This window comes from Perna viridis, chromosome 4, assembly GCF_037379345.1.
Source record: "Perna viridis isolate PV_CMFRI_1.1 ecotype Kerala chromosome 4, ASM3737934v1, whole genome shotgun sequence".
NCBI classification, from domain to species: Eukaryota; Metazoa; Mollusca; class Bivalvia; order Mytilida; family Mytilidae; genus Perna; species Perna viridis.
The window spans coordinates 42,706,262-42,727,346 of record NC_142448.1 but is presented as its reverse complement, the minus strand read 5'-3'; the positions used below and the strand labels follow the sequence as shown (position 1 = coordinate 42,727,346).

Here is a 21,085-nt window from a genome sequence, read left to right as displayed (position 1 = left end):
ACTGGACAAATTTGAAGTCCCTTTACATCACTTTTAGGGCATTTTGATCATTGACTAACCGAACACCTGTCTAAGCTCAATTTCTAAGTCAAAAAGGGTTTGGTTTAGACAGGTTTGCTTGTAGGAGTCATCTCAAAATTGTACTTTTTTACTTTTTAATTGATTTCACAAAATAAAGTGTTATTTGCCTTTTTCATGAATATCAATGCTTTCTCTATTACCTATTTCAAGATTGTTTCAAAATATAATTATTTTGGTAAATTTCCGAACAGAGTAAGTATTAAGGAAGTTACGCAATCTTTTATACAATAATAATCTGAATCTCCGATGGCGTATGTTATTTGCTTAAAAATTGATTATACAAGTTGATTTAAAGTTTTACATATACAATTATTTAAATGATCATGTGCACCATTACTTGAACCAATTTTGTTATATTTCAGGTGCTTATGCCTTAGGCTCTATTGATCCCACCTTATACAAAATTGTCGATGAAGATGACACATATGAGATACCAGTTGATCATATTGGAAGGTTATGGTTTGCTGTGGAGTATGAAAGAGAAACAGAAAAGTTGTTGGTTACCTTAATTAAAGCCAAAAATCTACCCACAAGACAGTATGGTAATAACAGCAGTTGTGATCCCTTTGTGAGGTTAATATATTTAAAATTGTTGTCATGAAAACATCTTCAGTTCTTGCTTAAAGAAAACTTTTTTTCGGTATATGGATGGAGTATGGATGGGGGATGATGACCTTGTACAATGCATGGGGATACTGAAAGGGGAAAATAGCAGTATCGGTCTCAAAGTTCATATTTCAAAATTACAACTGTGAAGGAAATGTTAGGTAATACAGTAATGTTATGATGAGAGTTATAGGGAGTGTATCCGTAATAAGCTTGAGAAGAAACAAAACGAGAATAGAGAATTTTTATAGTCAATTTGGAATAGAACAATGGGGAAGGGGATGTGTGTTTTATTTGGAATACATTTGACTTAAACCACGCAAGAGCTGTTAATTATGCAAGTTATTCTTAATAATTCACAAGGATGCACCCGAAGGTCAGTCGTTTATCATTAATAGTAACAGAGGATATTATACACACTATAGTATTTTTTTGTTGGATTAGCGTTTTTCTCTGTGTATTTTTATTCGGTTTCTTTTTTGTTCTGCTTTGTCTCTACCTGTTGGCTTTGTCCTGTTTTATGCATTTTTCTACAGGTTTTTCCTCTTTCATATCTTCAGAGTCGATACTCTTATTATAGAACCACTATCAAGCTACATCAATACATATGAGTGTTACTTTCTATTTCATCATAAACCATGCGCTCTCTTTCTATCAATTTAAATGAACTTTGAACCTTGATAAATCAAAAACCTGTCTAAACCGAACTTACAAGGAGTTTGATTATTACAGGTGTTCCACCGGAATTCTTTTACTTTCAAAAATTAAAATTTATTACATGTACACATTTCCCGCTCTCTTTATAATTCTATACCATTGTCCATTTCCCATCCCCAATCGTCCCATTCACCATTTGAAATACACTTAAAATTATGGCAGTGGAATATTTTTTAATACATTTATGTACAATTTCAAGAAATTAACATTTTTTTAGAATATATTTATGCACTTTTTGACTCCTTTTCCTCATTTCTTTAGTCCGATGCCCCATTTCTCAATGTTTCATTCGCAATATCCCACCTGTCCATACACCATGAATTCGGAACGTCACACCATGAATTCGGAACGTCTCACCATTGACGTACGGTATCACGTACACTTTAAATATACAATATAAATGAGAATAATCAATTTAATGTGGCCTTTGTTTCAACGTGTTCAATGAAAATGATTAATTTTCGCCTGCACATGTTCCAGGAAAATGTGCCATTCTATGATGGAAATGGGTATTTAATGACATGACATTTCTGAGAAATCTTAATGGGAATTAAGTTGTCAACAATTCAAAGGCAGTAAAACAACAATATCAACAAATAACTTATTGTGAAGAGTATATTATATAATTCTTTGCGTACCTTGCAATATCATCGGATATCATTTCCTGAAAATAATCCAGATAATGCAGTTAAAATAAGCTTAAAGTTCATAAAAACACAAATAAATGAGAGATTAAAAGAATAACTTCAATGATTGAGGTCATATACCATCGAATCGGCTAATGTTCCATGGCTTTATTCCATATTAATATAAATTTTAGTGCAAAAGTTTTTTATACGAGTTTCATTGGTAAGTAGCTATGGGGAAAAACGATGAAAGGATATAAAAACGCACAAAATGTACCACCGTATAATCTAAATTCAGATTAGAAAATACTTTTAGAGATCACCAAAAGGTCTTCAACAAGCGTAACCACATCTTAAGTTAGCTCTGAAAGGCCCGACAACAGAAGATAAAGGATGAAATTCACGATAACCTTTCAAAATGAAATTAAAAGTAATTTAACGGCACAAAGAAGCAATAATGATACACAAGGGGTAAATGTCGGATAATTTTAACATACAGGAAAACCCATTTCAAGCGTGTCTTTCCTACCAAAAGGCCAGAAAAAAAATAGTAAAAAAACGATTTATTGTTATACATGTATTTCAAATCATTACTGTCCATGTTTATTTTGTAAACAGCTGCTTGGATGATATGATACGTCTTTTCCTTTTGTTTTAGTCCGGCGGGACTATCATTTATTGCTGATAAAAGCTTCATACTTTTGAAGGCTATATGTAGTATGGATAATTATTCATTTATTCAGTAGATATGAATTGACTTGAAAATATTAAAGAATGCATGCGTTGGAAAACAACCGGATACAGATATAATGATCAGCATACAGAAACCAAACACCGGACATCTGGCTCGTTTTGATGTTATCATTTTTTAGAGGTGGAGATTCGATACATTAACAGACATAAAGTGTGCTAACTTAATATACATCCGATGTAACTCTGAAACAAGGTGGTTGTGTTCTCGTGACAAAAATATTCTCGAAGATAACACAGGATACTGAAAAAAAATTTTCTTAGTCTTAAATTATTTTACGTATATGCAATGTGAAACAGGTCTTTGATATTCAATGCTATTCATTTCTGCTTGTTTATTCGTAGATGTAAAATTACAATGTACTACCTATGAAATATAAGAATGATCATTAAAGTAATTTTTCAATTCAAATGATAAAATTGAAGGCCAGGAAAGTATAAGAAAAATCTACTGTTGTCGGTCCACGTCACCAATGTACTTCTTTCAATTTTTTTTTAATCGTTTTTAAATTTTATATTTTCATCATAAATTAAAAAAAAAACTATTAGCTTAATAGATATCTATTTCATGACTGAATTGTATTATTTAAAAGGACCATTATTTGATCTCTGCATCATTTGATTTTGTTCAGAATTTGTTTCAATATAATGTAAAAAAAATTGGCTTTTGACAGAGTTATCTGCTCTACAAATGTTCATTTTTATTGCATTTCAATGAGATTGTAGCACAATTTACCACAATGATATAGAATTTTTGTATTTTTCCCTGGTTTTGATGGTGTAAATAGTGAAATACACTTTCAAAATAGTAAGTTATTTCATGCCATATTCCCCCAGCTGCCTGATTCTTACAAATACTGACACTAAATCATCGGTCAAAATCATTTTTACACGGAAAATGATTTCAATGACGAACAATAAATCTACTGCTTTAAGCAAATCTATCTTGTATAAATGAAGGGCTTTGTTTCAAGTTGACGATGCGGCTTCATTTTTTTTTCACAAATGCATTACTTAAGGAAAAGCAGCACTTTATTTAGGAAAAATGTAAAACAAAAGGCTGCAAAAAAATGTAGTTACAAATACGATATACTGAAAAACGCAGTCAACATGTCTAGAGAAACGGAGTTCTACTAGAAACTAACACATTTTATTCTCTTATTCAATATCCCTGCAATTATTGAAGAAATGTCGGTGACAATCACTTCGGTAATTATTTTTTTCGTTCTTCAACTCCCATGGTAGGGATGAAATAAAATCTCTAGTTCCATTAGCGTTGTTTGTAAAATAATTAAACCAGATGAAATGCTCAGATAATATGTACATATGCTGTTTTAAATCTAGCAATTTTGTAATTTAATTTAGAGAATATGTTATTATCCAACTAAAAAGGAAATTAATTGGAGTAGGATAAGGTCAGAAACATGTAAAGGAATGTAATTGTACGTTTTAATCATTTCATATTAAGTAATGAATGCCACTAGAGCATTCACTAGTGTTTATGTAAGCCATTAGGAATTCTCTAATATCATTCTTTAAAAAAAGGGAGATAATGATTATAGTTCGTCAACGTGACCAGTAGAATATGTTTTCGAAAGTGTTCAAACAATTCTAATTGAAAAAGATTTTTTGTTGTGTAATGTTTAGTTGTTTGTTTTTGCTTGTTCATAATATAACTGCTTTTTGTAACAAAAATCCAGGTCAATTTTCGCTGTTTTTTTTTTTCAACGGAATATCCATTAGTGTATATATCAACCTGATATAACCTTTTATTTAGTTCTACGACAAAATACCGGTAATTCATACGTTTTACTAGTCTATTTAATCAATCAGTAATCATAGAAGAAAAAAAAAATTTCTTATCACATTTTCGAAGTTGGATGAAACTTCATGCAAATAATTCCGCGCCGCTGAATGGTCACGCTAAGATCTCTGCATTATTTTTATCTACTAACGAATCATTCAACATAGAGCTAATTCTATGTCGCCATCGATAAAATACTTGGAATTCACAGACCTCCAGCATAGGCAAAAGCAAATAACGTCGGCTGTTGTTTGGAAAACATATTTGAGAGTCATTATTCTGACATCTGTCAGACTACTATTGATGTCTCCTGATCACGAAACAAATGGATTGATTTTCCCGTAAAAATCTATTTTTACTCATGACAAACCTACATTTTCCTAGCTTTATTGCTTACTTTGCAGTTAATGTTAGTTCCTATGTTTCCTGAAAATAAAATTCTTAAAAGTCTTTTTACATAAATTGTGTTCTGACTGTCAAAATAGAAAAAAAGGAGTAAATTTAATTGTATCATTAAACACTTTGATAAGAATTAGGATAAGTATTGGGAAGTACTGATGAACTTCACTTTAAAGATATTGCAGCCCTTTTCACAAAAAAAATCATGAGTAAAATTAGTCGTAGAATGTGACATCACAATACTTAAAGAGTAATCAAGGGAACCAATGTTATAGCGGTAATCAAACGAATGTAATCCACGGACAAAGACCAGACATGAAAAAAGACATACACAATAAAGAACATAAAGTAACTAAAATCATACATACAAAGTAACAAAAGCAAATGAGCAACTCGTACTCCACTAAAAACTGAGAACATGGACTAGGTGCACCGGTAGGGTAAGGGTCCTCTGCTTTTCCAGAAACATCCGCCGAGTTGCTCATAAAAAGTCCGAGGTAGACAAACGAGGAAAGGAAAACTATGGCCCGTTGAATAAATCAGTTTTATGGTGCAGATGGATACACCATAACGATCCACGACTTCATGATGACGACCATAAAACTTCTGTAGTGATGACTTCAATCTTGTAGCAACATAACCCTGTTCCAGAAGCCTATTTGTTAGAGTTCTAGCGTGATACAAAAAGTCTGTGTAGTTTCGTAACTCTATTATGACATCATAACTTACGACTAATTTTACACTTACGATTTCTTGTGAAAAGAGCTGCTGAGTGTTTAGTGTATTATGGGGGAAAATACATAAGTACTAATGACTAATGCTCACATGTACATAAAGTAAATGTCACACTATAATGTTTTATAGCGATTGGATCAACACGACAAAAACACAGCAGATGCAATAACACATGCTACAAAAACCAGAATATAACATCTAGAAAATATGATAGCACATCACAAACTTTATAAAATCCGACGGCAACTGGAAACAAAAACCGCGTTCACCATTAGATTCAGCATCATCTACATCTGTATGACGTGTTTGACAAGAAAGAAATTACTTACAGAACAAAGAAATATTTTACCTTGTTGTTTAAAATCATTCTATTCATTACAGAATATATCTGATGCCAGATGAACGGAGATATCTCCAATCAAAGTTTAAAAAGAAAACCAACAGTCCAAAGTTTGAAGAAAGTTACGTCTTTCAGGTAAACTATTTCTGCTAATATTGAAAATGAAGCTTTTCATAAAATAATTTAAATTCGGACATTGAGATTTAAATATTTGTTCATGTGATAATAATCAAGGGAACCAAGATTCTAGCGGAAATCAAAAGAATGTAATCCACAGACCAAGACCAGACATGGAAAACAGACATACACAACAAAGAACATAAAGTAATTATAATAATACATACAAAGTAACAAAAGCAAATGAGCAACTCGTACTCCACTAAAAACTGAGAACATGGACCAGGTGCACCGGTAGGGTATCATCTTATATTTTTTTCCAATGTATTTCAACTTTACTTCATGAAAGTTTCAATGTTCGATTTACATGTTTATTAACTATGTTTGAAAACATTGACGAAATTGTACCCATGATAAGCATTCTCCTACATCAATTGCGGCAAGTTGAGTTTAAACAGTTGGAAATATTCAGTACAGCTCAAAATTTGAAATTCTATCAGAATGTTTTAATTCCTAAATTGCACTTTTAAAGCCTCAAAATCCTAATATAGTTTCAATCGCACATCTAATTTTCTCAAAACATATGATCATTTAAAACCTAAAATTTCTCGCCATTTTATCGTCAATATTTTGCACAAACATTTATACATTCTTTAAGCTTGTGTTAAGTTAAGTGTCATTATGTAGAAGCTTTATATGTATATTTCTAAGTTATTGTTATTGCAAATGATTACTGACATAAAAAAAAATGAATACAACTGCAGTAAATAATGATCGTTTCGTTGTAGGTATCGCATCGGTCACTTCAGGACAGAGTATTAAAGTTCACAGTTTATGACGTTGACCGACATAAACGCCACAATATAATAGGTCACGCTCTTTACCCATTAAAAGATCATGAAGCCGACAGTAATGAACGATTGGTTGTCTGGAGAGACCTAGAAAAAGAAGTTACCGAAGTAAGTAACTTTATTAGCTTTTTTCATTTGGGATGAATAATACATATGAAAAAGTCACGATAGTGTTAAGACTACTTTCTTAGTCTTTAGTTTGATTATTTACACATCCGGCAAGGACAACCTTCCTTTACTCTTCTCTGTTGTTGGCTTTTCTATAGGTGGTATCCCGGTTTTATCTCTCTCAATGGTTCGTCGCCATGTTGTTTTAAGTCCCCCTGTTTTGCTTTCTCCTTCAAAGATCTTTCTCTCTTCCTTCTTTATTAAGAGATCTTCCTCTCTACATGTTTCCTACGGAAATCATCTTCTCTACCTTCTGTCTTCAGGTCTCCATCTTACGCCCACATTTAGCATGTCTTAAGAGTGTCTGCGGATGACATGATCAAGCCACCTAAACTGCTTTGCATTAATAAAAAGATTCCATGCTTGTTGCATTCGTTGTTTTGTGCAGATCACCTCGCAGTGTTAAAAAGTTCAAAGATTGATTTTTGACCGAAACATTTATAAGTACCAAGTGTGTGCCAAGTGTGATCAACATTTGTTGTAGGTCATTCTATGACAGTCGAATACGATAAGAAGAATAAAAGGATAATTAACTGGAAGGAGTGAATAACCAAAATATTATTACGAGTGCAAAAGAATGCAGAGATTTAACTAGTATGAGGAACTTGTTCCGCGCACGAGTTAAATCTTACAGCGTTCTTGACATGAGTGATCATATTTTGGTTATTCACGATAACCAATTGATTTTCCTATTTATTATATATATTTTCTCGATTATTCGTTGCTATTTTCAATATAAATTTCAAATTTTATGAACGGCGAATTTATTTTAAAGTGTCACGTTTTGGCGGGAGAAAGTCCGAGAGTGAAATTACCGAATTTATTTCACTGTGTGAATTATCGAAATTTATTTCATTGGGAATATTCGATAAAACACTACTATCTATATAATAATGATGGTTAAATATTACTACACATATTTGTTTCTTACTTTACGAGGTTATATAAATTACAAACGATATTTCAAAAAATTTTAGAACCATACTTTACTACAGGCCCGTTTTTCATACTTCATGACAGTAGTTTTTACTTTTGTCGATGGTCAATTGTCATTTTGAATATTTCAAATGAATTTTCTATATAAAATGAACACTTGTAATACTAATTTGTGGTTTTATAACAACTTCTCCTCTGAGTCTTGGAATACAGAATACACAATTGGTTTGTTTTAGAAAATTTTGTACCAGATACATGTAATAGCAGCACCATATAACAATAAGTTATAACATGGGTATCATACGTTAATCTTCATACCTGATCGCTATTTCTAGAGTAACCTACTTTTTGTACCTCGTTTAGGATACATTAACTTATCATTCATTCTTTTACATGAGACAATATGTCCTCTATAATACTTAGTGATTAAAGATTATACAAAGGGAACCTAGAAGAGCAGAGGGGAAGTCAATGGTACCAGGTTTTATACGGTAATAAAAATGCAGCGTTTATGGATAACGACTACATGAAGGAAAAAGACACACCACAAAGAAAATGAAATAACCAAAATAACGTGAATATTGAAATACAAGAAAAAAATCAATCGGACTCCCTTAAAAGTTTGGAGCTTGTACCAGATGAACGGTAGGATCCAAGACTGAAAGAATGTAAATAAAAAATCCATTTGTACATTCAACATTTACTCATTTCCATTGCAAGATTGAGTTAAGGAGGTAGACCTAGGATAAGGGACACAACTCGTACAAATCAGTGGAACGTTTGTATTCATCATCTGACATCAATCTGATGTAAGCATCAAATTAAATTGTATTGATTTCATTCTCCTTCAATTGAAAGCTTGAAAGGCATTGGTGAAATTGAATATGATACAAACATATCACTGATTTCAAGAGTTATGTCCCCCGTCCTAGGTCTACCTCCTTAAAATGACACTGGCAGTACGAATCTGAGAATCCTTCATACATTGTTTCACTTTATTTCGACCAAAAATTGATCAGTAGCAAAACAATATTTACAAATTTGAGTTGAGAGTTTTGATTCCAAGTTATTTTTGTAATACAAGAGAATGTGGAAAAAAGGTGTATTCCAATTTTCATATTTCTTTTTCCGAATGTTTTTTTTTCACATTCTGACATGATCGTATTCCTTTATCTCTAATCATTTTTAAAATAATTTAAACAGATATTTAGAAGATTTCAACGCAAATTTTAACCTTAGTGCATTTCAGGCAGTTCATTTATTCTTACTTTTTTCAACAGACAAGCAGTCAGAATTTTTTTAATTGAAATATGTACCAGAAAAGCTTTGCCCCTAAAATAAGGAGGCTTCATTCTCTTTTTAAACATGCTACCATCATACTTTAGTACTTGTCAGTTCTGGATTTTGTTTCCTTTTTCAATACTTATATTTTATACTTTATGTTTATATATTGTTTTATCTTCAACTTTTTCACTGCAAGTCTTAAGTTCTAATACTGTCGATGAAAGGTCTCTCCTCAAAATACTTGTACAGCACACCGAAATTGATATGTATATAATTTGTATCTTTGTAATTATATATTATCCACATATATGAATGGTAGTTTTTGTGTTGGATTACATTTGTAGCACATCTAGTTGTATACAGCTCATTAAGCGTGCTAATTTCATTTTTTTCAATAATGATACTGTTTTATCATATATGTGTCGTCTATATATTGATCCAGCACTGATTTATTTGTAGTCTGTTTTAATATTGTACTTTGCACAGTCGAATTCTGTCTATCGTAGAATGCATGTTAATTACTTTTAAGTTATAAAGTACAGCTAAGTTACGAAAATGCATGTTTAAAACTTATTCTGCCGAAAGGGTAATCATGCAAGGTCTCCCTTTTTAAAAAACGTATTTAAGTATTTTTCCTATATCATGATATCATGATTAAATTGTTCGTTTTTTTTTTTCGATCTTTCATTTCAAATTCCATAACTTGCATAATTTTGGGTTACACTCAAACGTACAATATTAGATTTTTGAAGCTGATTTCAAGAGTTATGTCCCTTACCCTAGGTCTACCTCATTAAAATGACAGTGGTAGTACGAATCTGAAAATCCGTCATACATTTGTTCTACTTAATAACAAGACAACAACAACGGTGGATTTTGTTCAGTGATAACTGTACGTGTCTATATATTTGATCTATCATGTCTGTACTCTTGATTTATTGGATGCTTATCCTACCGGTGCACCTGGTCCATATTCCCAGTCTTTAATGGAGTCCGAGTTGCTCATGTACTTTTGTTACTTTGTATGTATGATTTTGAATATTTTACTTTCGTTGTTGTGTGTGTCTGTTTTCCATGTCTCGTCTTGTTTTGTCCCTGGATGACGTTCTTTTGATTTCCACTAGAATCTTGGTTCCCTTGATTACTCTTTGACCAGACTGTCAGAACAAACTTGTTACATCTGCTTTTTCAGGACGAGGTGACAATAAATGGTTATTCATTTCACAGCTTTACGACACGCTTAATAATGTACATTATATTTTTCTTTTATTGATAGTCATTAAGACACTTATTTTCCAATATTGACCACGTCCTTCCTTGTTGGGTTGATAGCTTCCTTGAGCTTAGGGAACAACGTGAAAATCGAAAATGCAATCATTAGGATGTACTCAGAGGATTATACAATGGTTTTGTTTGGAACAATCATGTTATTATAAAGATGAACACTGAATAGGGAAATATGTATCTTGTTTTAAATTATTGTTATCCACAATCACAAGATAAAGATTGAGCTTCCTTTCCAAGAGAAAATTGTGGTACGATTTCCAGTATCATGTCCTATTTTTATGCTGATGGCATGATAGTCAATAATTCTATCAATCTATGGTTAGTTTGATTTCATCTGAGAACTTACACATGCGAGACATCTTGATGGAAGTGATCACTTGTCTTCTTATGAGTTCATTAAAAGGTTTTTTATGGCGGTAACGGTTTACCAACCAATGAGCTAAGGGTCTAGACAGGATGAAATACACTCGGTCTCGGTCTTTTTCCGTTGTAGGTATACTCGGAAATTGTTGTTGTTGCATCAGGTAATATTACTACAAAGACCTGAATTGGTCATTTTTTATTTTAAAAACACGAAATGCAGAATCCGTTAATTTGTGTTTCTTCCCTAATACACGAAATTGGTATCCATGAATTAAAGTGCTTTCACAGTAGCATGACCTTATTTCGAATTAATCTATTTCAATGTTTTTGTATTGCTGGGAAATCATTTGTACAATTTTATCTACAATTTTCACTCTGTTGACTTGTTTCAACGTTTTGCCCCTCATTTATTGTGAGTATATGTCATTTAATTTCAAGATTTGTTTTGTTTTTTGTTCTACTGTCAGTGTCAGTTCATCGACACAATAAAAACTGGAAACACATGGTTAGAATATCCAATATACAATATTTATTATAGATGTGTTTGTCTGTTTGTTTGTTTGTTTTAAAACCACTGGGTAGATACCCCTGCAGGAAAGCCATAGGTTTTCGACGGTATTCACAGCAATTAGGCTTGTCTAACTTGAAATTTATATTTATTTACCGAAAATAGCCGGAAGCAATATTAGAAATCCCTTATATATAAAAACGTTGACTTCATTTCTTGTATTACACATGGTAGGACCTCCTAGTGTCGGCTTTGGCTTTCAATTTCGACTAATTTGAGTACTCAATGCACACAATGTTTTGGTTTTTTTTTTTCGGATGAGGGATTGAGAACTTCCAATATATTTAATTTTAATGCTGATTGTGACATATAACTCCATGATACAAGTCTACAGTACATCGAAAATTGCATATTTGTTTTTTTAGAGTTCCATATTTCTAACGTATAGGTTGAGTACTTTTTCCATGCAATTTGTTTTGGAATCTTAAAACTTAATAAGTATTTCGTTCTAATGCTATTGCATATACCGAAAGTAGTAAAATATTGTGTATAGTTTTACATTTTTGCTTTCAGAGTGCCACAGACAAAGGAGAGCTACTTGTCTCATTAAGTTACAACAACAGTTTAGAAAGACTTACTGTTGGCATATATGAAGCGAAAGGCTTTAATACCGACACGCCCTGTGGTAGGTACATTGTTAGGTTAAAAGGGAATTACAACTGGACGAAAAAATACTTTTTTTTAACAGTCCTAATTTCGGGGATTTGATACATCGCATCTACCCAAAAAAAACTTGAGATAAAGGAATCTACTGACACTGCTAAGTCAGCCTCATAACTTGACCAACACTTAGAAATTGATGGTAAAGGGGGAGTATTTATCAAACATTACGACAAACGTGATAACTTTTCATTCAGAATTGTCAATTTTCCTTTCATCTGTGGCAACATCCCTTCAGCACCTGCGTATGGAATGTTCATATTATCATAACTCATACGTTATGCCAGAGCTTGCTGAAACTATGCAGACGTTTTGTATCGCGCTAGAATTCTAACAAATAGGCTTCTGGAACAGGGTTATGTTGCTACAAGATTGAAGTCATCACTATAGAGGTTTAATGATCGTCATCATGAACTCGTGGATCGTTATGGTGTATCCATCTGCGCCATGAAAACTGATTTGTTCAACGTGTCATAGTTTTCCTTTCCTCTTTCGTCTACTTAGGACTTGACATTTTATGGGCAGCTCGGCGGGTGTTTCTAGAACAGCAGAGGACGCTTACCATACCGGTGCACATGGTCCATGCACCCAGTTTTTAGTGGAGTCCATGTTGCTCATTTATGCTTTTATTACTTTGTATGTATGATTTTAGTTACTTTATGTCTGTTTTCCATGGCTGGTCTTTGTCCCTGGATTACATTCTTTTGATTACCACTATAACTTTAGTTCCCTTGATTATTTTTTCTATATTTGGAAAACGACTGCAGTCCTTTTCACAAAAAATGTTAATTGTAGAATTAGTCGTAAATTATGGCATCAGTATTCTTTGATCTATTATGACGTCATAACTTACGAGTAATTTTACACCTACGATTTTTTTAGAAAAGAACTCTTATCATCAATTTTATCCCTTCCTTTCTATGTCATTCAACGCTTTTGCTATCGATATTTGCACAATGAAGAATAGTAATATTACTAACATGCGACAAATGCAACACATGATGTTAACAGTTAACTGATAAGATGCAAATTTGAAAAAAAAAACATAAACAAATCCCTGTTCTATGCGTCTAATTTAATGCACAGTAACGTTCAAAATGCTTTATTTTTCTAATGGATGGATTACTGTTTTGCTAAGCAATGAACCTTGGTATAAATTTAAACTGTAAACAATATATTTAATCTTTCTCAAAATTGAAACAAATATCCAAATGGCAGGTCTTGATTCTCACACATTAGTTTTTCGCATATACCTAGTATTAAAGCCTGAAGAAATCCAAACCATCAATCGATTTACACTTTTGATTAATGTATGTGCATTTGCTATCAATTACTTTTACTTTCTAATCTTCGTCTTTAAGCTATTTAGCATTAACTTTTTCAATTTGGGCATATGAATTTTTGTTTAAAATTGACTTATTTTGTAGTCACATTACACGCTGGTGTATAATATAGCTTATCTTGTATGTCTTGTTTGTCATTTGAATGTGATATTTAACCTGAACGCGCACCGATCGATCGTCGTTTATATTAAGGAATTATTTCTTATTAATCTTTTTATTTATTTTTCCACTTTATGATCGAAATGTTTGTGTATAAGTAGCCATCACACGATTATGATTTTTATTTTTCGTATCATGCGATGAAACGTGTGCTGTGCGTTCTTTGTAGGCATTCATTGATACATATAGCATTGTTTGATATTCACATTCATGTTACTAAAATTAAGATATTGATAACAAAAACTAAAATTAATGATGTTACAATGTTCCTATCTAAAAAAATTATCTTTGATAAGTCGATCAATTCTTAGTTGCGGATATGAATATATATGTTTTGAAAGGTAACATGTAAAAACAAGGAAAAATTGTGGCCAATGCTCACTAAATATATACACCCGCTTTCCCCAAATATGCCATTATATACGCGAAAATCTTATTTGTAGGCTAGGTACAGATCCCCAAAATAATAGGGATTTATGAAATTTTAATATTTTTTACCCTAGTTGGTTCATTGTGCGACAGAACATTTCCCAATACCGCACATGTAAAAATACTCAGTCTCACGGAAAACAGGAAGTAGAGGTCCTAGAAAACTGGAAAGGGGTGGTACAGTACAAGTTATCATGCTTAATCCATATTCGATATATCTAATCATTCCCCCAAATAAAAGCCAAAACATCGGTGACGGAAATATTTGTTACGGACAGACAGAATTACAGATTCAAACCCCCATCACTACATACCCCAACTTTTCAATCGATGGTAATAAAAAAGGAAGTCAATAGTAACTAAGTGAACCAATATTCTAGCGGAAACCAGATGAACGCAATCCAGGGCAAAAATAAGACAGGGAAAATAACACTCACAACAAAGAACATGAAATAACCAATATAATACGTACAAAGCAATAAAAGTTAATGAACAACTCGTACTCCCCCTAAACTGGAACATGGACCAGGTGCACCAATAGGGTAAGCGTCCTCTATCTTTTTCAGAAATAAAAAAGCTCTTTCAGTCATAGAATCAACCGTACAACGTTCTAACGGACAACTTTTACAAATCGTCTGTTTTCTTTAAAGTCTAATTTAAAATCTAATTTCAAATGAAATGGGTGATTATCGATAAATTGAGTTATTTGAAACAATTCCATCACATGCGTTGACCTTCTGATTTTAATGTTGGAAGAAATTCTAAGGAAATTAAGTTAATCGATTTTCTATAATAGTTTTAGTTAGTAAACGAGATGTAAATATATACAAGGAATTCAATCTGAACGAAATTAAGTCAAGCAGTTTCATATCATGTAAAGATAAAACGCTATTTCGATTGTATTTTAGATTGTAACGTTACATGCAAAGATTCCAAACAAAATCAAATAACTTTTGAGACGTAGGTTACGTGTACCCGCATATATTGGGTAATCCACAAGAAATTGTCAATGTTTTCGGTTGATATGGAATACATCTATGAAAGCAATTTTATGAATTGGTCTGTTTATTTTCCAATAAATATATTTCATTCGACAAGCAGACAAATACCAGCGATTAGATTCTACGTAGGATAAATGGCGTGTACATGACTGTTTGGAAACTCGTCTGTCAAGGATAGTATCTTCTTACGTAAGCACTGTCAGACAATCAAATGGCCTGTGTCACATAGGATAACATGATACGTTGGTGTTCATGCACGATAGTGATAGCACGTTATTATACTTTTAGTTAAACCATGAATATGTTCCCTGAAATAAGACATCCTAAAGATGATGAATTTAAGTGTAGGCATATGTATGAATCAGGCAAAATTGGAAAAATCAGAAACATGCATGTCAATTACCCACCGATTTGACAGAATAATTTTACTTAAGGGTGATTTCCTTCTGTGAATAGGCCACTATTTGATTTCTGCATCACTGGATTTGTGAGAGATTTTTCAATTCAATGTTAAAAATGAAGTTTTTGACAGCAGTTTTCTGCCCCTGAAATGTTCATTATCGGTGTATTTCAAGGAAATTATGACTCAATTTACCAACATTAATCAAAGAAAAAAGACATTTTCCATATCATTCACGTTCTCCTGCTATTTCCTTTATACTGATTGTGCAAAAAACCTAATTGCACTTTCGAAATTTGAAATTAACGTGATTTCCATGTAAAATTCACTTAAAATTTATTAGATGTGAATATCATATGTAATGCTTATGCAGGTTTTATTTTCAGAAATTTCACAGGAAAATTGTATATGTTCAATTCATATAAAAATTGCGTGATAAACATGTGAAGTAATTTCCCTGTGTAAATAACTTCGCTATTTTTACCATGTATATGCATGATAAGTTTTAAATATAGTTTTCTGAACTAACCGATGTTCGTCTTCTCATTTTTGTTCTTCTCAAATGCTCGTCAAACTGTCTTGTATGATTAGTCAATGTTTAACTTATAGAGCAAGGACTCTTTGCATTGTTGGTAATTTCCTGTCCAAAGTCGAATATGAAAAAATATGTCCCTTTCGGAAAGTTCCAAATGCAAAATCTTATTATCAGAAACAAATCGACTTACTCGGAAGCATTTTGTTTCGATTAGAATGATGATTACATTAATTGATTTTTATGAATAATTATGATTAAACGACATCGTTTGCATTTACATCCACGCAATATAATAAGTTTTACCATACAGTTTTAAAGCATGTGAGATGCTAGGAAGATAATATATTAAACACCAACGTTCTTCATTACCTTTGTCATATGCTCAAAGTCTCATTAAACATTATAAAACAGCCATAAAGATTCGGCATTCAAAAGAAATTTAAATATCAGTTTGCCTGTGTTCTGTATTGGGAAAAAGACGATACAAGCACTTAAATGTGATGGACAAATTCTATTATTAAAACACCGACAGCCGAGTGAGTATTAATGATAAATCACTCCAGAACACGAATGCATTTCAAGCACAACTTTGTTTAAATCAAATGATAGCAACTTTTATTATTGGTCTAAAATTTTTCACGAAATAAGTCATGTACAAATATGATATTTCATCCTTTACTACTGATCATACAACTTATACACAGAATTATTGAAATGGAAGTCACAATTTTATTCATATGTTCACTAACTTGGTTGTAATAAAAGAAAAATGTTTGCTAATAGTTTAAACAAGAGAAGTTTTTACATAAAGTGCCCTCTTTTGCATTCTTTTGATTCTTTTGATTCCGCTAGAATCTTGGTTCCTTTGATTAATCTCTCCTTATCGCAATACGCAGAGGAATATAAAGTACATGATGATTAATCATTTTAAAACATACAATGAAACTTGTCTAAACCGACCTCTTTTTGTTTTTTTTTAAATTTATTCGCTTCAAACAGTTTGTCTGTTCAGGAAGGTTTAAAATGCATGTCAATTGTAGCGTGACTTAAAAAAAACGTCTGGTTTATACAGGTTTTCGTGTTATTCACTGTTCAGTTAAAATAGGTTTCATTTATATGATTTAAAAAAGTCATGGTCAGTAAGGCGAAGACGTTTAAACGATATTGAAGATTAATTTGCACATAAATTAAAATATATTTGTTTTGATTTATAGATTCCTACGTCAAATGTTGCTTACTGGTGCAGAATAAGGTTTTAAAGACCAAGAAAACAGAAGTAGTGAAGAAAACAGACTGTCCTAATTTCAGTGAATCATTTACATTCAAATTACCAGTATCAAATCTCGATTCAGCCAGTATAAATATAACGGCTATGCAACACCAAAGTGGATATAAAGGTGAATACATGAATATATGGTTTAATGTGGTTAAAGGCATTGCCTATTAGAGACGGAACTATTTAACTTAAATTACATTTTACTTTATTATTATTGATACTGCACGGTATGTTGCCGTATCGCTGTAATATGTTGTCTACGAAACTTCATATAACACTCATGCGTTAAAAGTTCAAACAATCACATTCTATAACTACGACAATATAGTGACACAAAAAAACGTCTTGTCGACAAAAAATGGCTACAGGTTTAATTGTTTTAAAAACAATTATTTCGTTGCAAATTAAAAAAGAACAATATAACGTGTTGATGACAGATAAACTCTAATATTTGTTTTTACATTGCTGTAAATAAATGTATGTGTAAAGATATTGTTTTTTTAACACAAGAGTTAAAGAATATATGTTTAACTTTCGTTTAACACATGTAACTATTCTACATTCTACATTTGTAAATACTCCACTATTCTACACATGATACTATTCCACTGTTTTACATATGTAACTATACAGTTTCTTTATGCATTTAACTATTCTACTTTTTTAATATGTAACTATTCTACTACTCTACACATGTAACTTTTCCATTATTCTACACATGTAACTATTTCATTATTCTACACATGTAACTATCCACTGTTTTACATATGTACATACTTCGCATGTAACTATTCTGTATTTTACAGATAAACTGATAGGAAGAGTTATCCTTGGCTCATTCATGTTTGCTCGAGGTCGAGAGTTGGATCATTGGAATGAAATGGTGGCGAATCAAAGGGACCAAACTACTCAGTGGCATAGTTTAGTTTAGACAGAGTAATATAGCTATGAAAGGAGAGTTAATTTAAGGTTAATCAAAACAACAATCATTTTACTACACAATTATATGTATAAAATGATATCGTTTGAAGTGAGTTACATGAAGATGTAGACAATTATCAAGTGTAGAAGATACAGGTTTATTTTTCATATCTTAATCTGTTGTTTTAAATGAATGATGCAAAATATATAATCTAAAATATTATACAGATTGTGGTAACAAGTCGTGTCGGTACTAGTACGCTTATTGTCTTGTAATGTTCATCGTCAGGTTTGTAAAAGACTTTTTGATTCGCTTAATTTGTATTGAATTGTTTAATTCTAACTGTATCATGTTGTTTAATTTTCTGTGAAATTTCGAAAAAAAAAGTGAATATGTAACTTTGAAAAAAAAAAATTTTGTTTTCTCTCTAAATACAAACTTCAAATGTACAGTTCTTGTATTGGGTAAAATTCCCATTATATTGTTTAAAGAAGATGAGGATGGGGGATTTGTATATGAAGGTATACTTATGTTAAAAGTGAAGGATTGGCAAATCAGTTAAATATTGTTATTTGTATAAGATTATACTTATTTTTATCATAAACGATATTTTGAATGTCGAATTATTTAAAAGTATGCAATATACAATATTATAGTGACATCGTACAATAAAGGAAAAAATGCAATTGAAAATGGGGATTTTGTTTTTTAATGGGACTGGGGATGGGGACAGTTGGGGATGGTATATGGTGTTAATGCGAAGATTGTTCATTTCAGAAGCTGTACCCTCTTCAGAATTTTAAAATTCGTCAATCAAATTGTATTCCCTCATATTTTCTTATACAATGTAATATCTTGTGTTAATAACACTTAAATAAATCTAATAAATGATTCAGTGAAATTTATCTAAAGACAAAAGGCAGAATATCCTTTCATAATGTTTTTTTTTTCAATCTCAAAGAATTGTTTGTGCTTTTTTTGTCATGACAAGGGAGATAACTCATAATTGTCATCAAATGTTGTCTTGGTTAGATATATGCAAGTATGACTTGTTCGAAATTGTTACTGCCGACAATTAAGTTTGTTATGCTACCATGTATTGTGGCCTTACATTATAACAATGTATGTTCTTAGGAGTCAAAGTCAAAAAAGTTTGTTATGTGTTTATATGACCAAATGTATATAATAGGTAATAAAATGTCACAGCAGATTTAATTTGTTAGAATAATTCTATATAGGAAGTTGACACCTACATTACATGTATCTTAGAAGAAAAAATACTACAAATACGTACATGTATTCAATATCGAATTTGTATTAGAAAATCCCACAAACAATTAACTGAAATGGAAGCGGCAGGTTAAAAGCTCTATAACCAATCTTGATTATCCAGCCTCTCCATGTCTATTCCAAATAGTGATATTGTCAATGGTTACCTAAAATGGGATTTCCTTCTTTGCAGATTTTTACCTTCTTAATATTATCAAAAGAATTTCAAAAATTATACAGCGACACTTTACAAAGTCTTAAACTTCAGTTTTCGCCACAAAGATTACTTTACTACTTCGGATAATAATATATGGTGTTTTAATATCGCATGTATATTTCCCATAAACCTTTTGAAAAAGATACTACAGATACTGAGAAATCTGCCTCATATTTTGTACCAGTCCATACTCTAAGTCTTCAGTTGATTCCGAGTTACTAATTTATCTATGTTTTGTGTGTATTGAAAGCGGTTTTGTTTTATCTTCTTTCTAGTCCTTGTTCTGTTACCGTGAATTTAATCACTTTTTTGTCAGAGCTTACTTAAGGAGGCAGACCTAGGGTAAGGGACACAACCCTTACAAATCATCGGAACGTTTATATTCAGTATTTTACATCAATGTCATGTTAGCATCAAAGTTACTTAGATTAATTTCATTCTGTGTCCAATGAAAGCTTGATAGCCTTTGGTGAAATTGAATATGATACAAAAATATCACTTCATCAGTTATTGTCCCTTACCCTAGGTCTACCTCCTTAAAGATGTATTTATGCTTGATGAAGACTCTTCAGTGATTTATGTAAGTATTAACTACTTCTTTATTAAGGGAACACACTGGTGCATTAGTTGCGTTTCACCATGTCTGTTCTTTGTACTTTGTCTCTGGATTAAGATATTCTAATTTGCATTCTAATCCCGGTCTCCTCCGTTTTCTTTTTCTTTGTAAAAGAGTAATCAAGGGAACAAAGGTTATAGCGGTAATCAAAAGAATGTAATCCACGGACAAAGACCAGCCATGAAAAACAGACATACATCAAAGAACATAAAGTAACTAAAATCATACATACAAAGTAACAAAAGCAAATGAGCAACTCGTACTCCACTAAAAAATGGGAGCATGGGACAGATGCACCGGTAGGGAAAGCGTCCTCTGTTTTTTCTAGAAACACCCGCCGAGTAGCTCATAAAAAGTCAAGTCCTGGGTAGACAAGCAAGAAAGGGAAAACCATGACCCGTTGAATAAATCGGTTTTCATGATGCAGATGAATACACCGTAACGATCCACGAGTTCATGATGACGACCACAAAACTTCTGTAGTGGTGACTTCAATCTTGTAGCAACATAACCCTGTTCCAGAAGCCTATTTGTTAGAATTCTAGTGCGATACAAAAAATCGGTGTATTTTCGTCAAGCTCCATACGCAGGTGCTGAAGGGATATAGCCACAGATGAAAGAAAAGT

At 32.0% G+C, this 21,085-nt stretch overlaps 1 protein-coding gene across 8 annotated transcripts in view; it reads left to right on the top strand.

The window, feature by feature from the left end:
- LOC148620162 (synaptotagmin-15-like) overlaps positions 1-19,567 on the top strand; it is a 170,416-nt gene extending 150,849 nt beyond the window's left edge. For all 8 annotated transcript variants that reach the window (XM_088580790.1, XM_088580792.1, XM_088580793.1 and 5 more), the window contains 6 exons: positions 444-654; positions 6,100-6,193; positions 6,964-7,134; positions 12,146-12,257; positions 17,374-17,556; positions 18,242-19,567. In XM_088580790.1, coding sequence (XP_088436916.1) covers positions 444-654; positions 6,100-6,193; positions 6,964-7,134; positions 12,146-12,257; positions 17,374-17,556; positions 18,242-18,366 — 896 coding nt within the window. In that variant the 3' untranslated portion in view covers positions 18,367-19,567. The remainder of the gene's footprint in view (positions 1-443; positions 655-6,099; positions 6,194-6,963; positions 7,135-12,145; positions 12,258-17,373; positions 17,557-18,241) is intronic.
- The last annotated feature ends 1,518 nt before the right edge of the window (positions 19,568-21,085 follow it).